The following is a 17,741-nucleotide window of genomic DNA, read 5'->3' as shown; positions in this document are numbered from 1 at the left end:
AGATTAATTTGGAGAAGAATTCAGTGGATTATAATTTTGGACTTTTTAAAATTTCCTTTTATTCAAGTCATTTTTCTTACACTTGTCAGTAGAAATACGAGACTAAGCTTAGGTTATATATTTCTCATCAATTTCAGTGATTTTTGTCAAAGTTTCTAATTGCAATAAAAAAAGTTGACTTATGCTAAGTAAGCAGAAAAAATATCCAAAATATCTTAGGTCGTTCAGTGACTCTGTAGGTTAAATTCAAGAACTATGCTCAAGGTTAAACTTCCAAGGAAAATTATCAGAACCATCACAGCAAGATCTGATGAGAAGACTGTCAGCAGCACAGAGCACTGGAAATTCAGGTTGCAGCAGCTACCTCTGCACCAGGAACTGAACTGCTAATTCTAGGAGCGCTACTACTTTTTCTTTTCTTTTTTTAAAAATTTTGTTGATTTTGCAATATTGATTTACAATTGTTGGTTTACAATGCTGTGTTAACTTCTGCTGTCCAGCAAAATGATTCAGTTATAAATACATGTGCATTCCTTTTCATATTCTTTTCCATTATGCATTATCACAGGCTATTGATTATAGTTTCCTGTGCTATACAATAGGACCTTATTAGTTATCCATCCTGTATATACTAGTTTGCATCTGCTAAGTCTGCTAACCCTGAACTGCCAGTCCTTCCCTCCCTCCCTTGCCTCCCCCTGCAACCACAAGTCTGTTCTCTGTGTCTGTGAATCTGTTTTGTAGATATGTTAATTTTCTACTTCTTTCTTTATCTTATTTGCATTGGCTGTAACTTCCAGAATAAGGTGACTATTAATGTAAATGATGAACATCTTTTCCTTATTCCTACCTTTAATAGAAAAATGTGTTGCTCACTTTGGCTCACCATTATTTATTGGTAAGATATGTAAAAAATGTTAGGCCAATCATCTTCAATTTGTAACATACTAAGAAATTTGTTTAATTTTTTTCTCATCAGAAATGAATTTTGAATTTATCAGATGCTTCTTGGTCAAAATGATCATATGCTTGTATTTTAACCTATTAATGTGATATATGACAGGTTTTATAATTTTTAACCTTCCTTATATTCATGAAGTAACACTTATTCAGTCATACAGTATAAAGGTTTTGAGCATATGTTCTGCAGTCTGTCTGCCTGAGTCCTTACTAAGCTCTGCCATTACTACTTATTGTGACTATGAACTTCCCAGGTGGCACTATAGGTAAAGAACCTGCCTGCTAATGCAGGAGACATGAGAGACTCAGGTTTGATCCCTGAGTCAGGAAAATCCCCTGAAGAAGGGAATGGCAACCCACTGCAGTACTCTTGCCTAGAAAAATCCCATGGACAAGGATCCTGGTGGGCTACAGTCCATGGGGTCACAGAGTCAGACATGACTGAGCATTATTGCAGGCAGACGCTTTATCCTCTGAGCCACCAGGGAAGCCCCATGAGCACACACACACATAGACAAATATAACTCAGTTTCTATAATTCTCAGGGTTTTCTTCTGCAAAATTGGCAAGATAATTATACTTATGTAAGAGTTGTGTGAGAATCATTAGAAATAATTCATGAAAACAGCAGTATATGGGATATACTGAATGTGTAGTAAATGTCAATTAATATAATTGTTTTGTCTTAATATAGGCCAATTTTTGTCAGTATTTTATGCATGATTCTTGCAGTATATTTCCAAATGAGATTGGTTTGTTATATTCTTTTTTGAATGCTGTTTTTGTCAATGATCTTTGACACCTTTTTTAGTATCAGTGTTATATCAGTCTCGCCAAGCGAACTGGAAAGCTATCTTCTGCCATATTTCAGAAGACTTTAAATAACATTTAAATATCTGTTTGAGAAAAAATTTCTTTTTTTTTTTTCTGTTAGCAGTGTTATCAAGTTTCCTAGATACAGTTCTTCAATAATGTTTTTCTTTCTTTCATGCCTTTAATATTTACAAATATTTCTTTTAAATTAATTTTAATCATTTGTACTTTCTTAAAATATCATTTTATCACACATTAATAAATTAAAATTTATCATAGTAGAGTTGTATATAATATTTTCTTAAGGATTTTTAAGTCTCCTAAAAATCTGTTGTTACTGCCTTTCCTATGTTACAAAATTGACACTTGCTATACTTCACCTTTGTGCATAACTGGTAGCAATTTCATTATGATTAAAATGAATAAGTTCTAGAATTATATCAATAAAAATATCTTAATAGTATTACTCTCTAATTTATCATCTCCATTATCATGAGTTTCTTCCTCCATGTTCTTTTCTGGTTATTTTTAAATTGTTTTTTTCCTATTTTCAACCTTAGTTCATTTATTTTCCTTCTTTTTATTTTAGATCAAAGCATTTTAAACTAAGAGACTATGAGTTTTCCTCTAACTACAGCTTGATTTTGTCTCATATTTTAAAATAAATCTATTATTTTAATATTTTTCTCAATCTGTTATTTACAGATATTTACAGTTTTAATTTTTCATTAAGAATAATTAAAAAAGGCAATGTTTAATTATTAAAAATAAAATTTATTTCTAGTTTTAGTGCACAGAAGTCAGAGAATGTGAACTATATAGTTGTTTTGTCTTTGTTTTGCTTTTCCTCTAGTTGTTAGATCATTTAAGCCAGAAGCTTAAAGAAACTGGAAGACAAATATAGGAAACAACATATTGGTCATGAAAATTCTCTTTTGTCTATGTTTAAAATATTTAAAAATAAATTTAGTATTTGCATACAGTAGCCACATACTCTTACTGTCTTTTATCTATCTACTGATAGCACCAATTTAAGTGTCTTAATACTCAACTTACATTACAATTTGTCTCAGCTCAATATGTCTACTTTCATAAAGTGTTAAGTATTTTAGAATTTATTTTTTATTTCTATATGGGAAGCTTATTTTTCACTAATATAAAAGTATTATGTTATTATTCATTTATGTAACAGAACTATTTAAAATATCAATTCACTTTTGTTTGTTATAATTTGTATTTACTTTCAATTTCCTACATGCTTAAATTCCACTTTTAAGAATATTTCTGTTTTGTTTTTTTATTATTTTTATAGAACATGGTTGGAGAATGGGCCTTACCAGAAGAAATGGTTGAAAACGTACCACCCTCCAACAATTGCATATTGGGCCATGTGATTCACAGACTAATTGAAAGTTCTCTTCCTCCTCAAGTTGAACCTACAGAACCTGAGTTACCTTCATTTGCTATAAAAGGATGCTTGTTGGGGAAAACCTTTAGTGGAAAAACTACAGCTCTAAAGGCTCTAGAAAAAAGTAAAATTTATTTTCTTTTTTTTTCCTTTATTGATTTCTATTTACAGTGAATATAGCTGCAAATGGCTCTGTCTGTAGAAAACATACATGAAAATCTGCTAATATATTGGGAAGTTCTAGCATTAAGAATATTGTAATAAAGTGATCAAATAACTTATTGTCCAAGGCAGACACTTTTAAGAGTACAGAGTCATGAATCAGAACTGTCCTAAGGAAACCTGGATCTATGGGCTTGCTATATAATGATGATGTATAGTATAAAGGGAAATAATATCTTAAACCTTTCATCATAGGGTTTACTTACTTTGCCAATAGATGAAATAGGAAAATAACAACTTGTCACAAATAGAAAAGATACAGACTTAAAATTGTAAATGTTTTAATCCTTCACATCAATTGAGTTCTTTCCCTTTCATGAACTTTTGGCTTTTTCTCTAGAAGTTCTTCCAATTAGAAGTGAAATCACAGATTTCCATCTATTTAATAGTTTTTCTTTGATAATACTTACCTATTACTGTTGTTAATAAGTGAGTATTATCAAAGAAAAGCTAATTAAATAGAATATGCCAACAAATTTGGAAAACTCAGCAATGGACACGGGACTGGAAAAGGTCAGTTTTCATTCCAATCCCAAAGAAAGACAGTGCCAAAGAATGTTCAAACTACCTCACAATTGCACTTATTTCACATGCTAGCAAAGTAATGCTCAAAATTTTCCAAGCTAGGCTTCAACAGTACATGAACCAAGAACTTCCAGATGTTCAACCTGGATTTAGAAAAGGCAGATGAACCAGAGATCAAATTGGCAATATCCATTGCATCATAGAAAAAGCAAGAGAATTCCAGAAAAACATACTTCTGCTTCATTGACTGTACTAAAGCCTTTGACTGTGTGGATCACAACAAACTGGAAAAATCTTCAAGAGACGGGAATACCAGACCACCTAACCTGCCTCCTGAGAAATCTGTATGCAGGTCAAGAAGCAACAGTTAGAACCAGACATGGAAAAATGAACTGGTTCCAAATTGGGAAAGGAGTATGTCAAGGCTGTATATTGTCACCCTGCTTATTTAACTTATATGCAGAGTATATCATGTGAAATGCTGGGCTGGATGAAGCACAAGTTGGAATCAAGACTGCTGGGAGAAAATCAATAACCTCAGATATGCAGATAACACCACCCTTATAGTAGAGAGCAAAGAGGAGCTAAAGAGCCTCTTGATGAAAGTAAAAGAGGAGAGTGAAAAACATAAAGTTCAACATTCAAAAAACTAAGATTATGACATCTGGTCCCATCACCTCATGGCAAATAGATGGGGAAACAATGGAAACAGTGACAGACTTTATTTTCTTGGGCTCCAAAATCACTGCAGATGGTGACTGCAGCCTTAAAATTTAAAGACACTTGCTTTTTGAAAGAAAGCTATGACAAACCTAGACAGCATATTAAAAAAGCAGAGATATCACTTTGCTGACAGAGGTCTGTATAGTCAATGCTATGGTTTTTCCAATAGTCATGTATGGATATGAGAGGTGGACCATAAAGAAAACTGAGCGCAGAAGAATTGATGCTTTTGAACTGTGGTGTTGGAGAAGACTCTTGAGAGTCCCTTGGACTGCAGGGAGATCAAACCAGTCAATCCTAATAGAAATCAGTCCTGGATATTCATTGGAAGGACTGATGCTGAAGCTGAAGCTCCAATATTTTGGCCACCTGATGCAAAGAGCTGACTCATTGGAAAAGACCCTGATGCTGGCAAGGATTGAAGGTGGGAGGAGAAGAGAAAGACAGAGGATGAGATGATTGGATGGCATCATCGACTCAATAGATATGAGTTTGAGCAAGCTCCAGTCGACAGTGAAGGACAAGGAAGCCTGGCGTGCTACAGTCCATGGGGTCGCAAAGAGTCGGACATGACTGAGCAGCCGAACACCAATTACTGTTTTTACTGGAAAATTCAGAATTTTTACTGAGATCAGTCTGTATTAAGACTGTAGGTCATTATTGAGATGTTAAATAGACCTGTTTAAAGCCTGACAAAAGTTCAGTGAGATACCACTCCACACCCAATAAGATGAGTATAATTTTTTAGGAAATGGAAAATATGTGTTGGTCAGGATATAGAGAAGTTGGAACTCTCATACATAGCTTTTGAGAACGTTAAAATGTTGTAACCACCATGGAAAATAGTTGGTGATTCCTCGATAAGTTAAATAATTACCATATGACCACAGCAGTTCCACGACTGGTATATATACTCTAAAGAGCTGAAAACAGGTGGTCCAAAGAAAAAAAAATCCCATGTACAGAATATTCATAGCAGCATTATTAATGATAGAGAAAAGGTGGAAACAACCCAAATGTTCATCACCAATGAATCAATCATGAACAAAATGTGTTATATCCATACTCTGGAATACTACTCAGTCATAAAAGGAGTGAAGTACTCTTATGTGCTACAACATGGATGGACTTTGAAAACATCATACTAAGTGAAAGAAGTCAGATACAAAAGACCACATATTGTTTGATTCCTTGGATATGAAACATCTAGAATAGGCAGATCTCCAGACAGAAAGCAATTTGTTCTTGGGGGCAAGGGTAGGGAGATAGGAAGTGACTGCTTGCTTAATGCAGGGTTTCCTTTGGGGTGATCCAAATCTTCTGGAAAGAAGATATCAGTAATGATTGAACAACATGGTAAATGACCGTAATATTGAATTGTATCTTTTAGAATGGTTAAAATGGGTCATTTTATGTCGTGTGAATTTTTGTTGTTGTTTAGTTGCCAAGTTGTGTCCAACTCTTTTGCGATCCCATGGACTGTAGCCCACCAGTTTTCTCTGTCCATAGGATTTTTCAGGCAAGATTACTGGAGTGGGTTGCCATTTCCTTCTCCAGGGGATCTTCCCAACTCAGAAATCAAACCCACATCTCAGGCAGACTCTTTACCACTGAGTCACCAGAGAAGCCCCATGTGAATTTTACCACAGTATTAAAAAAAAAATCTCGACCCAAAAAACATTTCTGCTGCCGCTGGTGCTGCTAAGTCACTTCAGTCGTGTCCGACTCTGTGCGACCCCATAGATGGCACAACATTTCTAGGAGACCCTAAAGAGAATGTTCTAAGTTTGAAGTCAGCACTGAAGAACAATGATTCGATTTCCTAAGTGAAAAGCTATTCATAAAATAATCTTTTGTATTTTAGGCTTTCCTATTCAGGTACTTTCTATCGACACTCTTGTTCAAGAAGCTATCCAAGCATTTCATGACAATGAAAGTGTCAGTGGGGCCCAGGGACTTCAGAAAGCACCCGAAGAAAAGGCTTTACCAGTTAGGCAAAAGAGTGGTAAAGAAACCCAGGCAAGTGTGGCTTTAGTTTTCTTCCATGCGCCTCATACATTAGAGATTTCCAGCTGGATAGCATCTAAGAGATCTTCTAGACCAGAGATTGGCAGAATTTTCTGTAAAGGTCCAGATGGTAAATATTTTAAGTTTTATGGGCCCAGAGGCAACATCAAGGATATATTACATGGGTACTTACATAACAAGAGAGAAAATTTCAACCCCCATCCCTACTCCTCTAATACATACACACAAACACACACATATCATTACCTAGGTGGGCCATCCAGTATGGTGGGCTAGACTTGAGCTCAGTTACCATCAGCTCAGGCATTCTCCTGAAGAAAGAGCCACTGGTTGGTAAGGGGGTTCATTCAGTTGCTAAGTCATGTCCAGCTCTTTGCAACCCCATGGACTACAACATGCCAGGTTCCTCTGTACTCTACTGTTTCCTGGAGTTTTCCCAAATTCATGTCCATTTATAAGGTAAGGGGGTGGAAGGCTCAATTGCAAGGGCTTGGGGAGGGGTGAGACGTCAGTGTTTTGGGAAAGTTCACAAAGTTATCAGCTCTCAGAGTAGAATTCAACTACTGAAAGCTTGGCAGTGGCCAGCAGCAAGTCACCATCTTGTAGATGCAGCCAGTGCCGGTCCTGGGCAGCAGCCAAGGAAGGTGTTGGAGAGGAACAGACAGACGGCAAGGGGGATGCCTTGCAGTGCTATCCCCTGGAGTGATACTCATGGACCATGTATAAACAACCAGCCTATTCTGGTCCAGGGATCATAGTTTGCAGACCTCTGATCTAGACTAGTAGATCTCAGTTTTGGGGGGTGGCTGGTAGGGGAAGATCTCTTATGGTTTACTTGCATTACTGTTTCCATCAGTGTTGCATTTTGCTTATTATGTAAAGATTCCAGGGCAGGAACTTGGAGAGTATGGCCCCATGTTGAGAATTATGATGTGGTCTTGTTGTTATTGTTCATTCTCTAAGTCATGTCTGACTCTGTGACCCAATGGACTGCAACATGCCAGGCTTCCCTGTCCTTCACCATCTCCCAGAGTTTGCTCAAACTCATGTCCATTGAGTTGATGATGCCATCCAACCATCTCATCCTCTGTTGTCCCCTTCTCCTCCAGCCTTCAATCTTTCCCAGCATCAGGGTCTTTTCCAATGAGTTGGCTCTTTGCCATCAGGTGGCCAAACTATTGGAGCTTCAGTTTCAGCATCAGGCCTTTCAGTGAATATTCAGACTTGATTTCTTTTAGGATTAACTGGTTTGAACTCCTTGCTGTTCAAGGGACTCTCAAGAGTCTTCTCCAGCACCAGATATAGTCTAATCTGCTCTTTTAAAGGGAAACAGTAGCAGTTCTAAGCATGAATTGATATATTTCCCATCAGAGGCTTGTTGATGGTTAGGCTTTGACTGGAATCCCAGATTCTAAATCCAATATTCTTTTCCCTACCTTATGCTGTCTCTGAAATTGAATAAATTAAAAGAGACTCTAATCCAGGTCATTTGCATGAGCTGCAAGGAAAATACCATTTAACCATGATTCTGAAAATAACTGGGAGGGTTTTTCTTCATTGTGGGCTGCCTCTTCTTCCGTGTTGTGGTACTCTGTATTCTAATTGATGAGGTAATAGATAATGTACATATTTTTTCTTTATTTCCATTATGGCTATGACTGACCCCTCTAGGTCTGATCTTTCTAGGATGGTTTTCCACAAACTCTATCTCTTTCTCAGCTCCCATTATCCTTTCCAAATGGCAGTTGTGTATTTTACATAGAAGCTGAAGGCCAGCTGAAAGACAGATTATACCATGGGTTACTATGTGTTTCTCTAAGTACAATTATCATCAAATTGTGTTCATTTCCAGAACTCATTCAGTTCTTCCTAATATCATTAATGTTTTAGATTAATGAGTCTATGGTTGTAAACCTTACTTATAGAAGTAAAATCAAGAATGTTACTAAAATCTGACAATGTTAAAATCTCTCCGTGTGTGCAGGCATGTACTTCCTCCCCAGAGGATGTGCAAGATGTATCTTTAGCTGAAGCACTACCAAAAAGAGAAGATAAAACCAGACTTGGTAAGTAAGATATCGAAACAAATCATCCATCATTTACATAAGTGAGACTAATAGTAGGAGCACATGGATGTGAGCACAAACCAACTTTCAGGACAAGAGAGGAGAGATGGGGAGGGTTACGATTGTCTGAGTGTTCACAGGACAAACAGAACAAGATCAACACAGCTGTCCCTAACCACTGTCTGCTGCTGGCGATAAGAGATGACAATTTCAAAGGAATCTTCTCACATCCCTTCAAGTAGTTGCTCAGTCTTGTTGTGGTTTTGAAAACAGCCAGGCTAAATCATCGTCACTCTTCCTGGCTGTGCAGGGAGACGGTAGTTAACTGTTTCTTCTCACCTAGGCAGGTGGGCGTGTACCACTGTGCTGTCTGCACGCAGCTGCTTTTGTTCACTGTGGTGAGGGAGGCTGTGGCTCTGTCTCATCCACCCACCTCAACAGTGGTTCCTCAGATACTATAAAAGTTAACGTTTATTCTCAGCCTTGCACAAAGCAAATAGAACCAAGCTTCTCAAACCCAGCAAAACATTATCTTCCTTGGGATCTGGGCTTCAGTCCTTCAGATCCTTGGTAAAATCATTGAAGGAAAACAGTTTTAAATCTTGAATATGTTTTCTATTTGTGCTAGTTAAGGCTTTGCCATATTTAATCATTGCATAAAATTTGGTTCTTCCTGTACCATCACCATTGGAGAAGGAAATGGCAACCCACTCCAGTATTCTTGCCTGGAGACTCCCATGGACAGAGGAACCTGGTTGTCTATAGTACACGGGGTCGCAAAGAGTTGGACACGACTGAGCGACTAAGCACGGTACCGTCACCATAATAGCCATCACCTTGGACAACATGCACGTTTATTATGAGCAGGCAATCCTGCCAGAGAGGCCAAGGTTCCTGTCTTTTAAAAGAATATATGCTGTCCCTTGTTTCAGTTATTTGTTTCTTACAGGATAATTCTAATTGATTTTTAAACTATCATTGATTTTTAAACTATCGTAAAGTATTTTATGACATTCTATTGTGAAACTCCAGCAAATTATAAAAAGACTCTGAAAACTAATTTTTTACATAGAATTGAACTAAAAAACTCTCTGACTTCTAGAATTTTCCACCTTCAGACATATTTATTACCTATAATTTGATAACCCAGGAAAGTAATGTGAACGTGAAAACCACTTAGTCGTGTCCAACTCCTTATGACCTTGTGGACTGTGGCTTGCCAGGCTCCTCTGTCTGTGGGATTCTCCAGGGAAGAATACGGGAAAGTAAAATTAACTAACTATATTTTTGGCTTGTTTTCCAAGAGGAGAAATGGTACTAAAGTATTTCTAATGATTTTGTTATGAGTGAGCCACACTGGAAGAAAACAAGTAGAAAACATGGAGCCACACAGTGGCCGGGATTTAATGTAGTGAAATGAAGGTAAATGCCATGCTGGGCTGCCGCGTTCACTTCCTTCCTCCGCGTATCTCAGACACAGCTGAATCCAATAACCCACAGGTCCAAAACCACAGATGGTCAAATACTAACATGGCTGTTAGTTGTCAGTACCGGAGTATGTTCTCATCCCTTTTTCCATTGCTAGATACTGATGCCAGAAAAACAGCAAAAGCTGAAGAAGTCGTAGTAAGTGATAGTTTCTCTGAAGTAAGTACTATAATCTAATTTTGGCTACTAGTATATTGAAATGTGTTGTGAGTCATAGCCTTTTCGTAGTGTTTTCATCTTCATATGAAATAGCAATGTGCTTCTCTTTGGCTTAAACCTGATGATGAAATACTAAACCTGGGTTTATTTGATATTTTTTGTATCTTTAATATAGTTTGTATATAAAGCAGAGGAAATTGCTTTCAGTTTTGCCAAGTAAGAAAGCAAACACATGATTTTAAAAATTTTAGACTTATACCAAATTTATATTGATTTGTTTTTCTTTACCACTTAATTTATTATTTTTATTTCCTTTCACAATCTCTTTATCTTTACATTTTTTCCAGGATTTATCCTTAGACTTATTGGTGACTCTGCAGAATTTTTCATTAATCCCTGAAAAAATGTTTACAACAATTTGCCAACTATTACTTTTAATGAAAACTAATATTTCCATATTTAGGATTGCCTTACTGTATATGGAAATATAATGGTCAAATAGAATGATCAGATTAATCAAGTAGGATTTTATTAAATATAATTAAAGTAAATAAAAGTACATTTTAATTTATTGTTTTTTTCCCCCAAGGAAATCAATTTTGTAATATTTTAGATTTTAAAACTCCTTTAAGATAGAAAAAGTTTTGGAAGAATATACACCAAGCTATAAATATGATGACATACAGGGAGAAAAATGAGTTTAGAGAAAATGATCAAAAGGGACTTATAATTTTTTCTCTGTATTTTTGAAATATAAATTAGCATAAAGGCTAAATATGTTTTTATATTTACATTTATTGAGTTACGAATCTCCTGCATTCCATATTCAATTCAGTTCTAAGGGCATACTTTGTTCCATGCATTGTTGTAATCTGAGGGCAGAGTGTATATCAGTGAACAAAAGTGACAGGGCTCCCAAGCTTTAAGGAGTTTACAATCTAAAAGAGAGGGACCATAAACTCATATGTAAATGAATTTATATGAACCAGCAGATGGTGATGATGTCATCTGAAAAGAAAAAGTAGAGTAAGGGAGATGGCTTCGAGAGAGTGTGGTTTAAACAGATTGAAAGAAAATTGACAGAATCAACCACTGGCCCTGGGGAACCATTTCAGGTCGCCAGAAGAGCTGGATGATGGCCTTGAGGCAGAAAGGTGCTTGTGCAGCAAGGTAGGGGAAGAGAAGGGAGGAGGTTAGAGAGATGAGCAGGACCGGAGAGGAATCAGGTCAGCCAGGGTCATGGAGGCCACGATGAGGACATTGAGAGTACAGGGGAGCCTTTGCAGGGTTTGAATAGAGACTTCCCCGATGGCTCAGCAGGTAAAGACTCTGCCTGCAATGCAGGAGACACAAGAGACACGAATTCAGTCCCTAGGTGGGGAAGATTTCCTGGAATAGGAAATGGCAGCCCACTCCAGTATTCTTGCCTGGGAAATCCCATGGACAGAGCAGCCTGGTGGGCCACAGTCCATGCGGTTGCAAAGAATTGAGCACTCTAGCACATAGTATCATTTGACTCATAAAATGCTCACTCTAGTGGCTGAGTTCAGAATAGATGCTGGGGATGTTCTGTTCATATAACAATATAAATGCTGGAAGAAATAGAAAAGCTAATTATCTGAGGGCCAAAATCAGGCATCAGAAAAGTAAACAGTATTATTCAGCCATAGAAAAGAATGAAATAATGCCATTTGCAACAACATGGAAAGACCTAGAGATTATCATAATAGGTGAGGTAAGTCAGAGAAAGACAAATATTATATTCTATCAAATGAATGTATTTATAAAACAGAAACAACTTGCAGACTTAGAAAACAAGCTTATGACTACCAGAGAGGAAGATAGGGGAAGGATAATGTGGGAGTATGGGATTAACAGATGTATGCTACTGTATATAAAGTAAACAACAAAATTTACTGTGTTGAATAGAGAACTATATTTAACATCTTATAATAAACTATAACAGAAAAGGCAGAAATATATCAGATTTCATCATTGATAGGAGAGAACTGCAGTGGGCAAAAGTCAGGCTTACACAGGTTACCCTAGAAGGCATGCTCCCTCTTCGTGGCATGAGTGACTAGAACTCAAGCCGAAAGCCCCAATCTCTTTGATTTAACATATTAGAGGATGAAATCCGGGGACACCAGAGCAGCTAAGAATTAAAGAGGAAGATCTTGAAAAGGAGGGAGCTAGAGGAGGAGCTCCCAAATCTGTAAATACATTTTCCTTAACTGCTTACTGGATTCCAGAATTGTACTAAAGGATCAGTGTCTTCATCAGAGGACACGACCATTTAATTTTTTTTCCCCTCCAGATATTTAGAATCTGACTTTTAAATGAACTCTTCCTTACCATTCCTTGTTATTTTCATAGCTTACTGTGCGTGCTCAGCTTGGTGCAAAATCAGAAAGGCTGCTGAAGAAAGGAAAGAGCATATCTGATATATTGCTAGTCAGCATCATGGTAAATGCCATTAAGTATGTATCTATGTACCACACTTTCTTTCTTATGTCTATTTAATATATCAGTAGGTAGAGCTTTATCAAGAATAATTTGAAGTCATTTTAATTTTTAATATCTAATGAATACATACAGAAAGAAAAAGATGTATTTTGTGATTTTCATGCCTGTATTTCACTTTCCTCCCTTTTTTAAACTTGACTTCACTCACCCAGATGGGAATTCAAGTTAGGGTCTATTCTCTTTTTTTTGGCTGTGCTGGGTCTTCCTTGTGATTCTTGGTCTTAGTTACCCCAGGGTACGTAAGATCTTAGTTCCCTGACCAGGGATGGAACCCATGTGTCCTGCACTGGAAGGCAGATTCTCAACTACTGGACCACCAGGGAAGTCCCAAGTTCTATTCTGTATGGGGAATTCAAGGAGAAATTAGACAGTTGGAAAAGCCATGGAACAGGTTTGGGAGAGGAGAAACCTTCACTATATGGCCTTGAGCCAAAATGCTTCCTCATTTTGTGTTTCTGGAAGAGAGAGTGACCCCAGGGGTCCAAAGGCTGGGCAGCACAGGATAGGAAGACAAGGAGAAATTAGAGGTTGCACAGGCAAGGAATAGCATATGCATAGCACAGAGGTAATGTGTGATAGGGTAAAGAAAAAAATTTTAATAGACTATAATTTTGTGATTCCTCCTTTCTAAGAAAAAAGGATTCTCATCAGCCCTCCTTTACAATTGGGAAAAGAGAGAAATTTTAAAAAGCCATAGGGGCCCGGTTAATTAATTCATGCAGTAAAGAAATGAGGCAGAGCAGGATGGAAAAATAAAAAAGGCTCTTGTGAAAGACCTTTGCAGAGCATCGAGTGGGCGAGGGGTTGGGGGCTGTGCTGCTTGAGAAACAGTATGACCAATAGAATGAGGACAGGAGGCTTTGGAGAATTTTTCCTGGGCGTCTGCAATGGAGTCTCCCTTTTGAGTTTCCTTAAGAGGCTTCATTCAAGGTTTAAGTTGCCTCTCAGTGGTGATATATCTTGGGCTGACTGCTTTTTTGAAGAAACTTGGCCACAGGGATGCTATTCTCAAAGCTGGAAGGGATCTCATTCTAACAGTTGCAGCCTTTTTCAAAAACTGGAATAAAACGTTTTAGCCATGGCATTCATCATTCAAAGAAAATTGCGTATGCAGAGCATCAGCTCTAAAATGGATCTTAGCTTTGGTTTCCATGGAGTTGGAGTGTCTGCACCCCACCCTCAGAACTCTGCTACCTTCCCACTACCACCATCCCCTCTGCCTCTGAGACATGTTCAGAGAACTGCCATCAGCCTGAGAGCCTTCCAATTAGTCCAAGTGCATCCTTCTTCGATGAGGAAAGGCAGGCACGTGGCAGTTCAGCTGGGCAGTTCAGTCACATGTCTGGTTAGTGGCATAACCAAAGCGGAAGCTTCTTCATTCCGTGTCATCTGGTGTCCTCATACTAGAGCCTGAGAAGCAAGGCCTTGGCCTTCTCCTCCCCCTGAAGTAGCTCCTGAGACAGGAGGTGGGAGAAGGTTCCTCAGATCTGGTAAAGTGCTCAAGAAGTGTCTTCTCCTCAGACTGAGGCCAGTGAATCAAAAATCCCATTCTCTGCAGAGTGCTTACCATGCTCTGGAAAAGCCATAAAAGCAAAATGCAGGCTTTCCTTGCCCTTCATAGCCTAATAGGAGTAAGAGAAGCAGTGACCTGAAGGCAGCTTAATACTGTGGAAAGATCACTAGATTTGGGGTCACTTGCAGTTTTGTGACTTTGAACAAGTAATTAATTAAACCTCTTTGAACTTGAGTTTTCCCATTCCTTCCTTGCCACACTGTCAGAAGGATCATACACAGGTACCAAAGCATACTTCCAAACCTTTAGAAAGGGAATTCTAAGTGTTTGAATGAGTTTTAATGGAGAAAGAAATGAAATTATAATTTTTCATCCAAAAGTCAAAGTCTATTTTTTAAATTAATTTATTTATTATTTTACTTTACAATATTGTATTGGTTTTGCCATTAATTTTACATAATTTAAGGATTTTGCAACAGCAAAGTTGAAGTTGTTTTCCAATTTAAAGAAATAAAATAATAGTTTTTGGAGAACCTATTCTCTTTAGAGGATATGACACTGAATGCAAAAACTGAAGAAATGATCCTTACATTTCAGCAACTTAGAATTTAATTGAGATAAAGAAGACTCACTTAAATTTTTCTAAGTCAAAGAATGTAAGAGTTAACCAATTGTGTGATGAAGTGATTGAGAGTCCAAAGGAGTTCAGATCAGGCTGTTATAACTCCACGCTGGATTGGGTGGGGTAGGAAGTACCTTCCAGATTGGTGATGTGAGTTTCCACCATATGCTAAATTCTGTGCTGAATTCTTAAAATGTGTCATTTCAGTTCATCCTCACCAGCATCCCGTAAGGTATGTTATGTTATCCTGCTTTATAAATGAGGAAATTGAGGTTCTAAAGAGGAACAGCCTATGAACGCAGCTAGAAAGTAATATTTATATTCATGTAACAGCGAGGAGATTGGTGTGTTCAAAGTGAATGGTTCAAAGTTGTGAGAGAGAAGTTATAGGGGAGCAGGTTGTGGCTAGCTCGTTTTAAACACCACCTTGTGGCTTCTGGAATAGATTTGGAGGGCAGCAGGGACCCACAGAAGGATTTTGAGCAAGGCAGTGTTTGTGGTACAATAGGAAGCCTGATTTTGATTGTGTGTGCGTGCTAAGTCGCTTCAGTCATGTCCAACTCTTTGCGACCAGGCAAGATTACTGGAGTAGATTGCCATGCCCTCCTCCAGGTGACCTTCCCAACCCAGAAATGGAACCCAAGTCTCCTGTGGCTCCTGCATTGGCAGGCAGATTCTTTACCATCAGCGCCACCAGGAAGCCCACTTTTGGCTGTAAAGAAGTAAAATTTATGCAGAAAGAGGTAACTGTGGAGTTGAAATAAAGATAAAGGCAAGATTCATTGTGTTATTATTTCTAAAGGGATTTGTGTCTATCAAACTATTAATTATTTGTCCTTTGTTTAATTTAGTCAGATACCTATACATAAAGGCTGGATCCTGGATGGCTTTCCAATGACATTAAACCAAGCAGAACTTCTGGAGGAAGCACTCACAGGCTACAACAGAAGCCTCATAGAACTGCAGGGAAAGAAATCACAAACATCCACATTAGCTGTTGACCCTACAGCTTCCAAAGAAGTGCCTCGCCCCCCTTCTGCATTTGATTTTGTCATGTTATTAGACATTTCAGATAATTCCTCACTGAATCGCATGAATGACATCATGGGTAAGCTGTACACCTTTCTAAAAATGTCCTTTTATGTAATTCACAGTTCTTTATTTTTCTTTGAAATGGTGAATATGCCCATCTACAACTGTCAGTGGATAATAAAGAATCCATTTCAGACTTCCAAAGAATTACCTAACACAGCTTAGTTGCCTCCTGCTCTGTCTGTATTCAGCACTCTAGCCCAAACCTGAAGCTAGTAGAGAATTCCATGGGGACTGCAAGCATCTCCTTCAACCCTTCCATCAGCTTGGCAGCTCACCTGGCCCTGAGGTGCCCTCTTTGAGACTTGCATGAATGAAGAAGCTTCTTATGGCTACTTTGTGTATCTTGGTGTGTTACTCTAGTGAAGTTCATGAACCACACTGGGGCTACAAGCAAGGATTGCTAACATCCTTCCCTTGGATTGTGTATTAACTGAGGAGCAGTTATCAGTTGACTCAAGTCCTTACATCATGAGGTCAAATAGTCTTGCCAAGATTCATGGTTTAACTACTTTTCATTGTTGAGATGAAAATATCACTTTATTCCATAAATTAAGTAGTTACGAGTAAAAGCACACATTCTTAGCTTTGCAAGTTATTAGGCATTTGACCTTTGGAAAGCTAATTCTTTCTTTCTTCTTAACCTCCATCTCACAATATATATAATAGAATGGCTCGTTGCATTATTACTGGATAATTAAAGGAAAACTGTTTCATTACTCACAACACTTCTGACACCAAAGGTGTATGGGTTTTCCATACCACCCAGTTCTTCAGTTCTTAATAAACACCAAGTGGGTGTCCTAGAATTTAATTCAATCCTGGCAGTAACTTCCCAGAGTTCTCACAGATTTTCAGTTGGCTCAGTCCCAAAAGACTTCTTCCCACTTCAGATGTCTGCCTCAATGCAGTGGATCCCCAGGTTATCCACACTTCTGTCTGACTTGACTATAAATTAGGGGTTTCCATGACCCCACCACAGGTTTGATAGATTATCTATAATTATCTGTGATGACTCACAGAACTCAGGGAAGCATTCTGCTTAATATTACTGTTTTATTGCAAAGACTGACATAGAAGATACAAATGAACAGCCAGCTGAAGGGGCACACAGGGCAGAGTCTGGAAGAATTCCAAGCTCAGGCCCCTCCCCCGTGGAGCCTGGTGTGTAACACACTCCTAGCACATGGATGCATTCACAAACCCACGAGCTCTCTGAACACCTTCTTTAGAGTTTTTATGGGAGTTCCATTATGTAGGTATGATTGAGCATTGGTGATCAGTCTCTAGCCTCTTCCCAACCCTAGAGACCTGGGGGTAGGACTGAAAGTTCTAGCTCTGTGGTCAGTTGGTTGCTCAGGCAGAAGGGCTCCACCCTCCCAAGAGTCACCTCTTTGGCATAAACTCAGATAAGGTTGAAAGAGGCTTATTATGAAAAATAATGATAACATAAAAACCCTCCTCTTACCACTATAGGAAATTACAAGGGTTTTCAAAGCTCTGTGTCAGGAGACAAAGACCAAATATATATTTCTTATTGTCTCACATATATTAAATGAGATAAATGTTAAACACTTAGTATAGAATCTGGTACAT

General features: G+C 38.0%; 1 protein-coding gene across 6 annotated transcripts in view; it reads left to right on the top strand.

The window, feature by feature from the left end:
* Positions 1-17,741, top strand: part of SPEF2 (sperm flagellar 2) — a 187,896-nt gene that overhangs the window by 58,716 nt on the left and 111,439 nt on the right. For all 6 annotated transcript variants that reach the window (XR_006273380.1, XM_043488877.1, XM_043488878.1 and 3 more), the window contains 6 exons: positions 3,086-3,305; positions 6,516-6,670; positions 8,664-8,745; positions 10,331-10,392; positions 12,769-12,872; positions 15,905-16,161. Coding sequence is in view for 5 of the 6 variants with exons in the window: in XM_043488877.1 (XP_043344812.1) it covers positions 3,086-3,305; positions 6,516-6,670; positions 8,664-8,745; positions 10,331-10,392; positions 12,769-12,872; positions 15,905-16,161 (880 nt within the window). In the remaining variant the exon portion in view is untranslated. The remainder of the gene's footprint in view (positions 1-3,085; positions 3,306-6,515; positions 6,671-8,663; positions 8,746-10,330; positions 10,393-12,768; positions 12,873-15,904; positions 16,162-17,741) is intronic.

Source organism: Cervus canadensis, chromosome 16 (assembly GCF_019320065.1).
Source record: "Cervus canadensis isolate Bull #8, Minnesota chromosome 16, ASM1932006v1, whole genome shotgun sequence".
In the NCBI taxonomy this organism is placed as follows: Eukaryota; Metazoa; Chordata; class Mammalia; order Artiodactyla; family Cervidae; genus Cervus; species Cervus canadensis.
The sequence above is the reverse complement of the archived record's forward strand: the minus strand, read 5'-3'. Positions and strand labels throughout refer to the sequence as shown.